The sequence below is a fragment of the Pongo pygmaeus genome, chromosome 20 (genome assembly GCF_028885625.2).
Source record: "Pongo pygmaeus isolate AG05252 chromosome 20, NHGRI_mPonPyg2-v2.0_pri, whole genome shotgun sequence".
Lineage (NCBI taxonomy): Eukaryota > Metazoa > Chordata > Mammalia > Primates > Hominidae > Pongo > Pongo pygmaeus.
Window position 1 is genome coordinate 53382068 of NC_072393.2, and position 16142 is coordinate 53398209.

The window sequence follows — 16142 nt, forward strand, 5'->3', positions numbered from 1 at the left end:
ACCCTGTATCCAAACAAACAAACAAACAAAAAATTGCCTGAGTGTCTCGACGGACAGATGCTGCAGTCTGTTAAGCTTGCAGAAGTGGCTGTGAGTTGTGTCTGTGCCTGCTTGAGAGTAGACGTTGGTACCTGGGACAAGATCCTCTCTGTAACTTGTGCTCATTAGTGCAGATTCCCTGGGCATTGAGGTAACAGGGAAGGACCTGAGCCCCAGCTGCCTTCAGCTCCTGGGGGTGGGCTCCTGGCAGCTTCCTCCTTAAGAAGACAACACCAGCCTCCTGGCCTCCTGGCCTTCTCCCACCTGCTCCAGTCTCTTCCATGGCCGCCCCTGACCTGGATAGTTTCCCTCTGCCTTTTTGCTGGACCTTTCTCTACGTCCTTTGCAGAGTTTTTTCCTCTCCGATGTTGGCGTTCCTCAGCTGTGTGTCCAACTCATTTGGTGCGCTCACTCCTGCAGCTTCATCCAATACCTTCAGCATCTCTCTTCCACACTGGGCCTCCCCACTCACTCACCACGGCCAGACTGACCTCAGCAGTCTCCCCGGAACCTCTTCCTCCCCTTCCCTCCCAGCTCCAGAGACAACCCCGCGGTCCACCGAGTCACCCAGGCCTGAGCCTGGGGCCCATCCTGGATGCTACCTCCTTCTCTCCCCACGCCCTGCCTGGCCCATGCCCTCTATCCTCTCCCATTTGGCTCTCTGTCTTGCCCCTTCCTTGATTTCCTGGATGCCCAGTCTGTTTTTCCCAGACCATCCCTGCCTCTATTCTGCCTTCCTTCAGGGGCTACCTCCTCCAGGAAACCTCCCTGACTTCCTCCTCTGCCTCCCCAACGCCTACGTTCTATCTCTATTCCCAGTCATCCTGTAGCTTTCCTGGCTTCGGGAGTTGCAGGCAGTGGGTATTTTCTACCCACTCTGATTTGGGAAGGAGATAGTGTCCCAAGAGCTGGGAGGCCAAGGAGTGGGATCCAGGTAGCCTTTCCAAGACGGCCTCCATCTGGTGTTGACCAGCCCTGCCCAGGACGGAAGTGGGCTGAAGGGGCAGACAATTAATTGCCAAATCCGCAGCTTGGGGAATCTGCTGGGTCAACAAGTTCCGAAGGGGAAGTGGTAGGAAAGGGAAGTGGATGATGGGCTTGGCTGAGTCAGGCTGTGTCCCCTTTCCGGCACCCACCCCCACTCCCTACAGCCCTGGGATCTTATTCACGCATCTACTCTGCAGACCAGGGTGCCCCCAAGTCCTGGGGCCGAAGCCTCCTCTGCTTTATCTGTGCCACGTGACCTTCCTGAACCTCACACCTCGCAGAGCCAGGAGGGCATTTCTCTAGACGAGCACAGTCCCATGGAAATAGACTGTGAGTGGCCGGGCGCGGTGGCTCACACCTGTATTCCCAGGGCTTTGGGAGGCCGAGGTGGGTGGATCACCTGAGGTCGGGAGTTTGAGACGAGCCTGGCCAACACGGCAAAACCTCGTCTCTACTAAAAATACAAAAACTAGCCGGGTGTGGTGGCGAATGACTGTAGTCTCAGCTACTCGAGAGGCTGAGGCAGGGGAATTACTTGAACCCGGGAGGCGGGAGTTGCGGAGAGCAGGGATCGTACCACTGCACTCCAGCCTGGGCGACAGAGCAAGACTCTGTCTCTAAATAAATAAATAAATAAAATAAAATAAAAGAGAAAGTAATAGACTGTGAGCCAGGAGGCAGGAGGATTGCTTGAGCCCAGGAGTTTAAGACCAGTCTGGGCAACATAGCAAGAGCCTGTCTCTACAAAAAATAAAAACAAACAAATGAAATAGCTGGGTGTGCAGGTGTGCACCTGTAGTCCCAGCTACTCAGGAGGCTCAGGTGGGAGAATTGTTTGAGCTCAGGAGAGACTGAGGCTGTAGTGAGCCAAGATCGCACCACTGTACTCCAGCCTCGGTGACAGAGTAAGACCGTGTCTCAAAAAAAAAAAAGAAATAGAATGATATTTATATTTTCCCACAGGCAAGCAACAGAAAAAAAGAAACAAAAAGAATCAGGTGAAATTAATGTTGGTAATACATTTTATTTAACACAATATATTTAAGAGAGTATAATTTTAACATGTGTTCAATAGAAACAAATTCTTGAGACTTCATATTCTGTTTTTTTGGTACTGTGTTTTCAAAATCTGGCGTGTATTTTCCACTCACAGCACTTCTTATCTCGGACCTGAGGACATTTCAAGTGGTCCGTAAGTCTCTAGTGGCTGGTGGCTGCAGTGCTGGACTGCTCAGGGCCAGACTTCCTTGACTAATGTACAGAGCGTCTACAGAATTCGAACATCTAACTGTTGGAGTCGTGCTTCTAACCCTCCGAGGTTCTGGTGTGATATTCTAGGCTCCTGTGATTCAAATAGCCTGTAACTCACATTATAGGATCTGTTAGGTTCAATAGTCTATGATTCCAACATTTTAAGAGTCTGTGATTCTAATACTCTAGTCTCCAGAGTCTTTGATTGATTGATTGATTTTGAGACGGAGTCTTGCTCTGTCACCCAGGCTGGAGTGCAGTGGTGCGATCTTGGCTCACTGCAACCTCTGCCTCTCGGGTTCAAGCGATTATCCTGCCTCAGCCACCCGAGTAGCTGAGATTACAGGCACCCGCCATCGTGCCCGGCTAACTTTTTTTTTTTTTTTTGAGACAGTTTTGCTCTTGTCAACCAGCTGTAGTGCAATGGCACAATCTCGGCTCACTGCAACCTCCACCTCCTGGGTTCAAGCGATTCTCCTGCCTCAGCCTCCTGAGTAGCTGGGATTACAGGCGACCACCCCACACTCAGCTAATTTTGTATTTTTAGTAGATACGGAGTTTCACCATGTTGACCAGGATGGTCTCAATCTCTTGACCTCGTGATCCACCCACCTCGGCCTTCCAAAGTGTTGGGATTACAGGCATGAGCCACCATGCCCAGCCGCGACTGTGTTTTATGACTGTCATATATGTTAAGACATTCTCTCCTATGCATCAAATATCACATAAATATTGTTTCATATTATATTGTTCAAAAGAGAAAAAGTCTATGGTCCTCCCCATCTTAGTCACTCATCCTGTCAAGCCCTGTAATTCCATTAGGTTGAACCCTACGAAATTGCCAAGATTCTGTCATTTTGGGGTGGGGGGGTGTGTGTAACAATTTATTTATTTGTTGCTTTTGAAAAATGGTGGTACCATGGCACAGTGGCTCATGTCTGTAATCCCAACACTTTGAGAGGCTGAGGTGGGAGGATCACGTGAGCCCAATAATTTGAGACCAACCTGGGCAACATAGTGATACCCTATCTCTACAAAAAAAAAAAAAAAAAAAAATTAGCCAGGTGTGGTGACATGTACCTGTAGTCCCAGGTACTTGGGAGGCTGAGGCAGGAGGATCACTTGAGCCTGGGAGGCAGAGGTTGCAGTGAGCTGAGATCACACCACTGCATTCCCGCTTGGGTGACAGAGGGATCCGAGGTGGGTGGATCACTAGGTCAAGAGATTGAGATCATCCTGGCCAACATGGTGAAACCCAGTGTCTACTAAAAATACAAAATTAGCTGGGTGGAGTGGCGCGTGCCTGTAGTGCCAGCTACTCAGGAGGCTGAGGCAGGAGAATTGCTTGAACACAGGAGGCGGAGGTTGCAGTGAGCCAAGATGGAGCTACTGCCCTCCAGCCTGGTGACAGAGCAAGACTCCATCTCAGAAAAAAAAAAAAAAAAGAAAACGAGTAAAAGAAAAATAGTAGTAAAATGCACATAACATAAAATTTACCATTAGTGGCATTTCATGCATTTGCAGTGTTGTGCATCCATCACCGCTATCTTGTTCCAGAACATTCTCATCACCCCAAAAGGAAACCCAGTACCCATTAAGCAGTCACTTCCCATTCTTTGCCTTCAACCCCTGGCGACCACCCATGTACGTTCTAACTCTACAGATTTTCTGAAATTTGACCTTGTGGCCTGACATGGTATCTCATGCCTGTAATCTCAGCACTTTTGGAGGCCACAGTGGGAGAATTGTTTAAGGCCAGGAGTTCGAGACCAGCCTGGGCAACATAGTGAGACCCCCCCCCCATCTCTTTTGGAAAAATAAATAAATAAATAAATAAAAAGAAATTTTTTTGACCTAGAAAAATGATAATTTCTTTTTTTTTTTTTTGAGACGGAGTCTTGCTCTGTCACCCAGGCTGGAGTGCAGTGGCACGATCTCGGCTCGCTGCAAGCTCCGCTTCCTGGGCTCACACCATTCTCCTGCGTCAGCCTCCCTAGTAGCTGGGACTGCAGGTGCCCGCCACCACGCCCGGCTAACTTTTTGTATTTTTAGTGGAGACGGGGGTTTCACCATGTTAGCCAGGATGGTCTCGATCTCCTGACCTCGTGATCCACCCACCTCGGCCTCCCAAAGTGCTGGGATTACAGGCGTGAGCCACCGCGCCTGGCCGAAAAATGATAATTTCATATGGATTGAATTAAGAACCTTTTAGGATGGTTGGGTGTGGTGGCTAACACCTGTAATCCCAGCACTTTCGGAGGCTGAGGCAGGTGGATTATTTGAGGTCAAGAGTTTGAGACAACCCTGGCCAACATGGTGAAACCCCATTTCTACTAAAAATACAAAAATTAGCTGGGTGTGGTGGCAGGTGCCTGTAATCCCAGCTACTCAGGAGGCTGAGGCAGTAGAATTGCTTGAACCTGGGAGATGGAGGCTATAGTGAGCCAAGATCACACCACTGCACTCGAGCCTGGGCGACAGAGCAAGACTCTGTCTCAAAAAAAAAAAAAAGAAAAGAAAGAAAAAGAAAAAAAGAAGCAAAAAAAATCCTTGTAGGATGTTCTCATTCAAAGTTTCTCCCAGGAGGAAATGGCTGGTGAGTTGAGGGGGTGGTGCTCAGCTTTTCACAGGGTGGCTGAGACAGCATCCTCCTCCACATACACACTGGCCCCCCTCTTGCCTACGGAGGCCTGTAGAGACCCTGTTCTTGGCCCATAGCAACCCCCAGACCTCCAAGTGACAGCCCTCAGCTCCAGGGACACCAGAAAATCTTTGCCTTCCCAAATCTAAGATTTTTGTTTTGTTTTTGTTTTTTTGAAACAGAGTCCCGCTCTGTCGCCCAGGCTGGAGTGCAGTGGCGCCATCTTGGCTCATTGCAACCTCCGCCTCCCAGGTTCAAACAATTCTCCTGCCTCAGCCTCCTGAGTAGCTGGGATTACAGGTGCTCCCCAACCAAGCCTGACTAATTTTTTTTTTTTTTTTTTTTCAGTAGAGACAGGGTTTCACAATGTTGGCCAGGTGGGTCTGGAACTCCTGACCTCAAATGATCCACTGGCCTTGCCCTCCCAAAGTGCTGGGATTACAGAAGTAAGCCACTGCACCCAGCCTTAAATCTAAGACACTTAAAAATTTGTTTTTTGTTTGTTTGTTTGTTTTTTGAGACGGAGTTTCGCTCTTGTTGCCCAGGCTGGAGTGCAATGGCATGATCTCGGCTCACCGCAACCTCCGCCTCCCAGGTTCAAGCAATTCTCCTGCCTTAGCCTCCCAAGTAGCTGGGATTACAGGCATGTGCCACCACTCCGGCTAATTTTGTATTTTTAGTAGAGATGGGGTTTCTCCATGTTGGTCAGGCTGGTCTTGAACTCCCGACCTCAGGTGATCCGCATCCCAAAGTGCTGGGATTACAGGCATGAGCCACCGTGCCTGGCAATTTTTTTTTAATTTTAAATTATTTTTTCGAGTCAGGGTCTCTCTCTGTTGCCCAGGCTGGAGTGCAGTGGTGCATTCATAGTTTACTGCAGCCTTGACCTCTTGGGCTCAAGCGATCCTCCCTCCTCAGCCTCCACCTCCCACTTCAGCCTCCAGAGTAGCAGGACTACAGGCTTGCTCCAACACGCCTGGCTAATTAAAACAAATTCTAGGGGGGCAGATGCTATGGCTCTCACATGTAATCACAGCACTTTGGAAGGCCAATGTAGGAGGATTGCTTGAGCCTGGGAATTGGAGACCAGACTAGGCAACAGAGACAGACCCCATCTCTACAAAAAGTTTTTTAAAAAATTAGCTGGGTGTGGTGGCTTGAGCCTGTAGTCCCAACTACTTTGGGGGCTGAGGTGGGAGGATTGCTTGAACCCAGGAGGTCAAGGCTGAGGTGAGCTGTGATCACACCACTGCACTCCAATCTGGGTGAGGAGTGAGACCCTGGATTAAAAAAAAAAAAAAAGATATTTTCCCCCAGAGACAGCATCTCACTGTGTTGGCCAGGCTGGTCTCAAAATCCTAGCCTCAAGCAGTCCTCACACCTCGGCCTCCTAAAGTGCGGAGATTACAGATGTGAGCCACCCTGCCCAGCTGGAATCCTAAGAAATGTATGTTGAGAAACTTAGTGGTCGGATCAGGAGTTTATCAAGATGAAGCATCTGAGGAACAGACCATTGTAAACTTTTCAAGTTAAAGAAAGTTTGAACTGATAAAGGGAAGGTTCCACCTCAGTTTCTTTCCTCTTAATCTCTTCTTTAGGCCGGGGCAGATTCCCACAGGAGACTGGGGCTGGCAGGATGTCCCTCCTCTCCCGAGGAGGGGGCCTCCCGGGACAGAAGAGGAGGGGAGGGGACTTGGGGGATGTTTTTCTCTCTGAGGGTCCAGGGTGAGGGTCAGCCAACGCAGGGTCACCTAGTCAGGGAAACAGAGTGGAGGACGCCCTGGGTCAAACAGTGAGTCCCAGCTCCTTGTCTCACGAACAACTTCCTCTAGCAAAGTGATTTCATTCTCTAAAACAATAACAAAAGAAGTGTGTAAATATATCCCTTGAATCCCTAAAGCATGCACAGAAAAAAGCACAAACAGAAAGAACTGCTGAATAAAGAGGTTCCAAAGTTGGGGTTGGAGCTACTTCCTTTTGCTAAGCCTGCGTGGTATGTGTACTTTAAGAATTCACGTTACAGTCTTGTTCCCGTTGCGTGAGCCTAGCATACACTATGTGCCAGGCACTGCTCTGGTTTTTATGTTTTTGTTTTTTTGAGACAGAGTCTCACTCTGTCGCCCAGGCTGGAGTGCAATGGTGAGATCTCGGCTCACTGGAACTTCCGCCTCCTGGGTTCAAATGATTCTCCTGCCTCGGCCTCCCGAGTAGCTGGGATTACAGGCACGCACCACCACGCCTGGCTAATTTTTGTATTTTTAGTAGAGATGGTGTTCTGCCATGTTGGCCAGGCTGGTCTTGAACACTTGACTTCAAGTGATCCACCTGCCTCGGCCTCCCAAAGTGCTGGGATTACAGACGTGAGCTACCGTGCCCACCCAGTTCTGTGTGTTTTAAATTTATCCAACGCTCATAGCAACCATCCACTGCACAGATGAGGAAGTTGAGGTTCAGTGGGGCTGAGGCCCTGAACTTTGATAAGGGTGTGTGGACCTGGAATATGAATCTCATCATTCTGGCCCTTGAGTTCTTGTTCTCAGCCACTGTAGTATGCTGGAAGAGGTTGAGAATTGCTATCATGGCTGGGCACATTGGCTCACTTCTGTAATCCCAGCCCTTTGGGAGGTCGAGGTGTGAGGATGGCTTGAGGCTGGGCAACACAGCAAGACCGCACCTCTACAAAAAATTTTTAAAAATTAGCCAGGTATGTTGGTGCATGCCTGTAGTCCTAGCTACTCAGGAGGCTGAGGTGGGAGGATCACTTGAGCCTAGGAGTTTGAGGCTGCAGTGAGGCATAACGTTGTCACTGCACGCCAGTCTGAGCGACACAGCAAGACTCCATCTCTAAAAAAAAGTAAAACATCGCTATGGCCAACAACATCTTCCCATTTTACAGATGGAAAATTGAGGCCCAAGAAAGGAGTTGTTTGTGCTTTTGCTACCACTGAGGCCTTGGGCCCTGCGCTCAGCTGCTGTGGTCTTTTTGTGGAGAATGTGACCCCAGGCTGTCTTCCTCACAGCCAAGGAGGAGGGAGGGATGTTTGTCCTGAGGCTGCAGGAGGGAGGGCTTGAACACAGTTAGAGGCCTGGAGGTGGCTGGGGGCAGCTGGCATGTTGTGGGGAAACAGAATCCAGCCAAGACCTCTAAGGTGTTGAAGAGCAAACCGCATGCAGGTCTGGCTTCCAGGAAGCTGGGACTTCAAGACTAGGGTTGGGGACTTGGGATTAGCCCTCCACCCAACTGAGCCCTCTCCGGCCCTGCCAGCCGCCCCGTAATTTTGGGTTCTGTGAGTCACAGGAAGAAGACAGGACAAACACACCCTGAGAGCGAGACAAGGCCACTCCTATTTTGTACTGCTTATAAAGATTCACTGGGACCGGTGAGGTGGCAGTGCTCAGCAGCATCCGACAGGAGCCCTGGCAAACAGGACGGATTTCCAGGACTCTACCAGCTGCCAGACACGGCGGGGAGAGACTCCAGACCTCCTGGGTCCTGGCTGTGGGCCCGGATTGCGCTCCCAAGTGGCGTTTGACTCACGTGGGGACACTCTTGGAAGAGACAGTAAGGATGGAGGCAACAAGGGCGGGAAGGAGGGAGAGAGAGCGATTGCATGATCTTGGCTTCTCGGAATCGTTACTTTCAGAATCTGGGAAGCAGAACTAGAGTTTGAGAAGTGCAGTCTTATTAAGGCCACACTGGGACTCACATCAGAGTCCTGGGCTCTTGGAATTAACTTGGGCAGCCCAGCAGCAAAGCTCTTGTCAAAGGATCTAAACGTTTTTTCTTTCTTTCTCTTTTTGGAGACAGGGTTTCACTCTTGTTGCCCAGGCTGGAGTGCAATTGTGCCATCTCGGCTCACCGCAACCTCCACCTCCCAGGTTCAAGCGATTCTCTTGTCTCAGCTGGGATTACAAGCGCGCGCCACCATGCCCGGCTAATTTTGTATTTTTAGTAGAGATGGGGTTTCTCCATGTTGGTCAGGCTGGTCTCGAAGTCCCGACCTCAGGTGATCCGCCCGCCTTGGCCTCCCAAAGTGCTGGGATTACAGGCGTGAGCCACCGTGCCCCGCCCCAATGGTTTTTCACACACAGGTGTACGGGAAACAGCCTCTCTCAAACCTGCAGGAATTCCTGCAGCTTCTGGCAAATCCACCAAACTGCAGCATGCGTAGCGAGCAAGCCCTTTAACTCAGCGATTCCAATTCTCTTCTCTTTCTTTCCTTTTCTCTCTTTCTTTCTTTTGACAGGGTCTCACTCTGTCGCCCAGGCTGGAGTGCAGTGGCGCAATCTTGGCTCACTGCAACCTCCGCCTCCCAGGTTCAAGTGATTCTCCTGCCTCAGCCTGCTGAGTAGCTGGGATTACAGGTGCACGCCACCACACCTAGCTAATTTTTGTATTTTTATTAGAGACGAGGTTTCACCATGTTGGCCAGGCTGGTCTCCAACTTTTGACCCCAGGTAATCCACCTACCTTGGCCTCCCAAAGTGCTGGGATTACAGGCGTGAGCCACTGCATCTGGCCATAATTTTAAAAATATTTTTAGTAGAGACGTTTCACCATGTTGGACAGGCTGCTCTCAAACTCCTGACCTCAGGTGATCCTCTCACCTTGGACTCCCAGAGTGCTGGGATTACGGGCGTGAATCACCGTGCCTGGCCCCCTCAATGTTCTATCACAAAATCCGTCCACATTCTTGCGTGGTGTTTGTTCATTCTCATCGTGTAGAATATGCCACAGGGTGAACACCCCATGATGTGTTTGTCCGTTCTGCTGTGGGTGGCTATTTGGACGGTTTCTCATCTTGGGCTGCTGTGAACATTCTGGCACAAGTGTTCTGGTGAGCATATGTGTTCTTTTCCGGGAAGGAGGCTGATTGCTGGGTTGTGAGGGAGGAATCCTAGAAGATGGATGTTTGGGAAGAAAGAATGTTCAGACTTTTTTTTTTTTTTTTTTTTTGAGATGGAGTCTCGCTCTGTCACCCAGGCTGGAGTGCAGTGGTGCGATCTCGGCTCACTGCAAGCTCCACCTCCCGGGTTCACGCCATTCTCCTGCCTCAGCCTCCTGAGTAGCTGGGACTACAGGCACGCGCCACCACGCCTGGCTAATTTTTTGTATTTTTAGTAGAGATGCGGTTTCACCATGTTAGCCAGGATGGTCTCGATCTCCTGACCTTATGATCCACCCACCTCGGCCTCGCAAAGTGCTGGGATTACAGGTGTGAGCCACTGCGCCCGGCCAGCCTTCTTTGATTCTGCTCCAGGGTTTTCCAGAGCAGAGAACCCAGCAAGACTGGATGCACAGACAGGCACGCACCAAGAGACACACATGAGGGTGCTTGCAATCACAACAAAAGAAACCTAAGTGACCACTTAGTCTCTCTGTGCCTCAGTTTACTCTTTTATCCTTTCACTAACCAAATATTGACCGTGCCTGTGCTGTGTGCCAGGTTCTGTCCCAGATGCCGGGGACACAGCGGCACCCGAGGCCGGAAGGAGCTGATGTTGTGGGAAATGAGGATGATAATACTGACCTCAAGGGTTTGTGTTGAGGGTTATATCTTGTAGATCATAGGTGCTCAATAAAAGCCATCTATTATTTTAATTATTATGAAATAATAAGAAGGGTACCTATGATTTAAAATCTAGATATAAGTACAGACGCTCTTTGACTTACAATGGGGTCCCATCTCTATCAACCCATCGTAAAGCAGGCATAGTGGCTCACGCCTGTAATGGAAGCACTTTTGGGAGGCTAAGGTGGAAGGATTTCTTGAGCCCAGGAGTTTGAGATCAGCCTGGGCAACATAGTGAGAGCTGTCTGTACAGAAAAAAAAGAAAAAAAAATTAGCTGGGCATGATGGCATGCACCCGTAGTCCCAGCTACTCCAGAGGCTGAGGCAGGAGGATCACTTGAGCTTAGGAGGTGAGGCTGTGGTAAGCCGAGGTTGAACCACTGAACTCAGCTTGGGTGACTGAACAAGACAAAAACCCCAACATAAGTTGAAAATATCATAAATCAAATTGGATTTGATACACCTAGCCTACTGAACATCATAGCCTACCTTTTTTTTTTTGAGACAGGGTCTCACTCTGTTGTCCAGGCTGGAGTGCAGTGGCGTGATCTTGGCTCACTGCAGCCTTGACCTCACAGGCATAGCCTACCTCTAATGTGTTCAGAACACTTACATTACCCAACAGCAAGACAAAATCATCTAAGCCAAATCCAATATATATATATTTTTTTGAGATGGAGTCTCACTCTGTCACCCAGGCTGGAGTGCAGTGGTGTGATCTCAGCTGACTGCAACCTCCACCTCCCAGCTTCAAGGGATTCTCCTGCCTCGGCCTCCTGAGTAGCTGAGATTACAGGCACTCGCCCCCACGCCCAGCTAATTTTTTTTTTTTTTTTTTTAATCTTTAGTAGAGATGAGATTTTACCATGTTGGCCAGGCTGGTCTCAAACTCCTGACCTCAAGTGATCCATCTGCCTAGGACTCCCAAAGCGTTGGGATTACAGGTGTGAGCTTCTGCACCTGGCCCTGTTTCTCATTATTCTCCTTACCATTGTTATTGAATGGCCTTTAGTTAATAAGCACCACTTGGGCAGACAGTGGACTGTTTTTGATGCTTTGGGGACGAATGGGGTTGATATCTGTGCAGATAGACAGGAAAACAGATATCAGGCACGTTAAGTAGAAAAGATGAAGAAATGGAACAATGTGTGTTGAAAGCTCCCATTTCTGGTTAAGACGTTACAAAGGAAATGCCATCTACGATACCATTGCTTTGGGCTTACAGCTGGGCAAATTATGAGGCACAGAAAGTTTCCTGGATTGGGCCGGGCATGTTGACTCACACCTGTAATCCCAGCACTTCGGGAGGCCGAGGTGGGCGGATCACGAGGTCAGGAGATCGAGACCATCCTGGCTAACAGGGTGAAACCCCGTCTCTACTAAAGATACAAAAAATTAGCTGGGCATGGTGGCGGGCGCCTGTAGTCCCAGCTACTTGGGAGACTGAGGCAGGAGAAGGACGTGAACCCGGGAGGTGGAGCTTGCAGTGAGCCGAGATTGCGCCATCCAGCCTGGGCGACAGAGTGAGACTCCATTTCAAAAAAAAAAAAAAAAAAAGTTTCCTAGATTGTAATCAACAAGGGCCAGGAAGGGTGGAGTCTTTGCGGGGTGAGAGGATGCGTGTGGACAGTGATAACAGCAGCTAGCATACGTATGACACCCACTGAAAACCAGTGCTATACACTCAGCTCTACCCTTCTAACTCGTTGAATTCTTACGACACCCCCTAAGGCAGGTGTATTATTATTCCCATATTACTGAGGCACAGATAGGTTAGGTGACTTGCCCAAGGCCACACAGCTGGTAGGAATTTGAGGGGTTTTGTTGTTGTTGTTTGTTTGTTTGTTTTTTGTGATGGAGTCTTGCTCTTGTTGCCCAGGTTGGAGTGCAGTGGCATGATCTTGGCCCATCTCTACTAAAAATATAAAAATTAGCCAGGTGTGGTGGCATGTACCTGTAATCCCAGCTACGTGGGAGGCTGAGGCAGGAGAATTGCTTGAACCTGGGAGGCGGAGGTTGCAGTGAGCCGAGATCATGCCACCACACTCAGCCTGGGTGACAGAGGGAAACTCTGTCTCAAAAAAAGAAAAATTATTGTTATGATAGATTATGTCGCTTCTCTGCTCAGCACCCTCCTACAGCACCTGTCTCATTTGGAATAAACGATGATGTCCTTGCGTTGCCCACGTGGCCCTACATGCCGTGGCCCCGATAACTGTTTTTTTTGGTTTTTGTTTTTTCTTTTTTTGAGATGGAGTCTTGCTCTGTTGCCCCAGCTGGAGTGCACTGGCATGATCTCAGCTCACAGCAACCTCCCCCTCCCTGGTTCAAGTGATCCCTCCTGCCTCAGCCTCCTGAGTAGCTGGGATTACAGGCGCCCACCACCACTCCAGGTTATTTTTGTGTTTTTAGTAGAGACGGGGTTTTACCATGTTGGCCAGGCTGGTCTCAAACTCCTGACCTCAGGCGATCCACCCGCCTTAGCCTCCCAAATTCCCATGATTACTGGCGAGAGCCACTGTGCCCGGCCCCTGATGACTCTGCTATTACCTCCTACCCTCTGCCGCTGGCAGATTCCACTCCAGCCACACTGGGCTCCTTGCTATTCTTGGACATGACCGTCATGTTCCCACCTCAGGGCCTTTGCACTGGCTGTTCTCAATGCCTGAAACACTCTTCCCCCAGATCTCGTTGCATCTCTCCCACTGTTTCTTCAGATTTTTATGCAAATGTCACCTTCTCAGAGAAGCCTTCCCCGACCATGCCTGTAAACTCCAACATAGCCAGCTTTCCTGTGTGATATTTTTCCCATAGTATTTATCATCTTCTAAAATACTGTGGATTCTGGATTTTGCTCGTTTCTTTCTTTCTTTTCCTAGTTTTTTTTTCTTTTTTGAGACAGAGTCTCACTTTGTCATCCTGGCTGGAGTGCAGGGGTACGATCAAGCTCACTCAGTCTCCTGGGCTCAAGTGATTCTCCCACTTCAGCCTTTTCAGTAGCTAGGATTACAGGCACGCATGACCATGCCTGGCTATGTTTTAAAAAGTTTTAGTAGAGATGGGGTCTCCCTATGTTGCCCAGGCTGGTCTAGAACTCCTGACCTCAAGCGATCTTCCCACCTTGGCCTCTCAAATCGTTGGGATTACAGGCCCGAACCACCGTGCCCAGCCCCAATATTCCAATGTACTAGGGTTCTAGCATTGTAATATTCTAGAATTCCAAGATGCCACCGAGCTACTTCTAACAACACTAAGTTCTAGAATTCCAATTTTTTTTTTTTTTTTTTTTTGAGATGGAGTCTCACTCTGTCTCCCAGGCTGGAGTGCAGTGGTGTGATCTCAGTTCACTGCCACCTCCACCTTCTGGGTTCAAGAAATTCTCAACCTCCCAAGTAGCTGGGATTACAGGTGCCGGCCACCACACCCAGCTAATTTTTGTATTTTTAGTAGAGACGGGGTTTCGCCATGTTGGCCTGGTCTTGAATTCCCGGCCTCAAGTGATCCGCCTGTCTTGGCCTCCCAAAGTGTTAAGATTACAGGTGTGAGCCACCGCACCCGGCCTAGAATTCCAATATTCTAAAGCACTGGAGTTCTTATGCCGCAATATTCCAGTTTGCAAGGTGCTGGTGGGCCGGACTGGTGGACACCCTAGATCTCCAGGGCCTTGGAGTTTCCTCCTCTGAGTTTTCATCGTCTTTCTCTCCTGCCCAGACACCAGGAGCCTGAATGGGGAATGATTCTGTCAGCTACGAGTATGGGGATTACAGCGACCTCTCGGACCTCCCTGTGGACTGCCTGGATGGCGCCTGCCTGGACATCGACCCGCTGCGCGTGGCCCCGCTCCCGCTGTATGCCGTCATCTTCCTGGTGGGGGTGCCGGGCAATGCCATGGTGGCCTGGGTGGCTGGGAAGGTGGCCCGCCGGAGGGTGGGTGCCACCTGGTTGCTCCACCTGGCCGTGGCTGATTTGCTGTGCTGTTTGTCTCTGCCCATCCTGGCAGTGCCCATTGCCCGTGGAGGCCACTGGCCGTATGGTGCACTGGGCTGTCGGGCGCTGCCCTCCATCATCCTGCTGACCATGTATGCCAGCGTCCTGCTCCTGGCAGCTCTCAGTGCCGACCTCTGCTTCCTGGCTCTCAGGCCTGCCTGGTGGTCTACGGTTCAGCGGGCATGCGGGGTGCAGGTGGCCTGTGGGGCAGCCTGGACACTGGCCTTGCTGCTCACCGTGCCCTCCGCCATCTACCGCCGGCTGCACCAGGAGCACTTCCCAGCCCGGCTGCAGTGTGTGGTGGACTATGGCGGCTCCTCCAGCACCGAGAATGCAGTGACCGCCGTCCGGTTTCTTTTTGGCTTCCTGGGGCCCCTGGTGGCCGTGGCCAGCTGCCACGGCGCCCTCCTGTGCCGGGCAGCCCGACACTGCTGGCCACTGGGCATGGCCATCGTGGTGGGGTTTTTTGTCTGCTGGGCACCCTACCACCTGCTGGGGCTGGTGCTCACTGTGGCGGCCCCGAACTCCGCACTCCTGGCCAGGGCCCTGCGGGCTGAACCCCTCATCGTGGGCCTTGCCCTTGCTCACAGTTGCCTCAATCCCATGCTCTTCCTGTATTTCGGGAGGGCTCAACTCCGCCGGTCACTGCCAGCTGCCTGTCACTGGGCCCTGAGGGAGTCCCAGGGCCGGGATGAAAGTGTGGACAGCAAGAAATCCACCAGCCATGACCTGGTCTCGGAGATGGAGGTGTAGGCTGGAGAGACACTGTGGATGTGTATCTTCCTATCTCATTTCACAAGACTGGCTTCAGGCATAGCTGGATCCAGGAGCTCAATGATGTCTTCATTTTATTCCTTCCTTCATTCAACAGATATCCATCATGCACTTGCTATGTGCAAGGCCTTTTTAGGCACTGGAGATATAGCAGTGACCAAAACAGACAGGGAGCTGATATTCTAGTGGAGGAAGAATATCAGCTCCCTGAGGGAGCTGCCCTCAGGGAGCTGATATTCTAGTGGAGGAAGACAGACTATAAACAAAGATATATAGGGCCATTTGTGGTGGCTCACGCCTGTAATCCCAGCGCTTTGGGGGGCTGAGGCAGGTAGATCACTTGAGGTCAGGAGTTCAAGACCAGCCTGGCCAATATGGTGAAACCCTGTCTCGACTAAAAATACAAAAATTAGCCGGGCATGGTGGCGCATGCCTGGAGTCCCAGCTACTTGGGAGGCTGAGGCAGGAGAATCGTTTTGAACCCGGGAGGCAGAGGTGGCAGTGAGCCAAGATCGAGCCCCTGCACTCCAGCCTGGGTGACAGAGTGAGACTCTGTTTCAAAAAATAAAAAACTAAAAGATTTTATTTATTTATTTATTTATTTGAGACGGAGTCTCACTCTGTCGCCCAGGCTGGAGTGCAGTGGCATAATCTCGGCTCACTGCAAGCTCCGCCTCCTGAGTTCACACCATTCTCCTGCCTCAGCCTCCTGAGTAGCTGGGACTACAGGCGCCCGCCACCATGCCTGGCTAATTTTTGTATTTTTAGTAGAGAAGGGGGTTCACCTTGTTAGCCAGGTTGGTCTTGATCTCCTGACCTCGTGATCCGCCCGCCTCAGCCTCCCAAAGTGCTGGGATTACAGGCGTGAGCCACTGCATCTGGCCAAAAGA

General features: G+C 50.5%; 1 protein-coding gene across 2 annotated transcripts; it reads left to right on the forward strand.

The window, feature by feature from the left end:
• The first annotated feature begins 1286 nt into the window (after positions 1-1286).
• On the forward strand, positions 1287-15732 carry C5AR2 (complement C5a receptor 2). 2 transcript variants are annotated; one of them, XM_054464530.2, is made up of 2 exons: positions 1287-1356; positions 14203-15732. In XM_054464530.2, the coding sequence occupies exon 2, from the start codon at positions 14218-14220 to the stop codon at positions 15229-15231; it is 1014 nt and encodes a 337-aa protein (XP_054320505.2). In that variant the 5' UTR covers positions 1287-1356; positions 14203-14217; the 3' UTR covers positions 15232-15732. The 2 variants fall into 2 exon arrangements, with proteins under 2 accessions (XP_054320505.2, XP_054320504.2); XM_054464529.2 differs by lacking the exon at positions 1287-1356 and adding an exon at positions 8304-8480.
• The last annotated feature ends 410 nt before the right edge of the window (positions 15733-16142 follow it).

Excerpts from the sequence above, each read along its gene's own strand:
- C5AR2 (XM_054464530.2), top strand. The coding sequence starts at position 14,218 with ATGGGGAATGATTCTGTCAGCTACGAGTATGGGGATTACAGCGACCTC.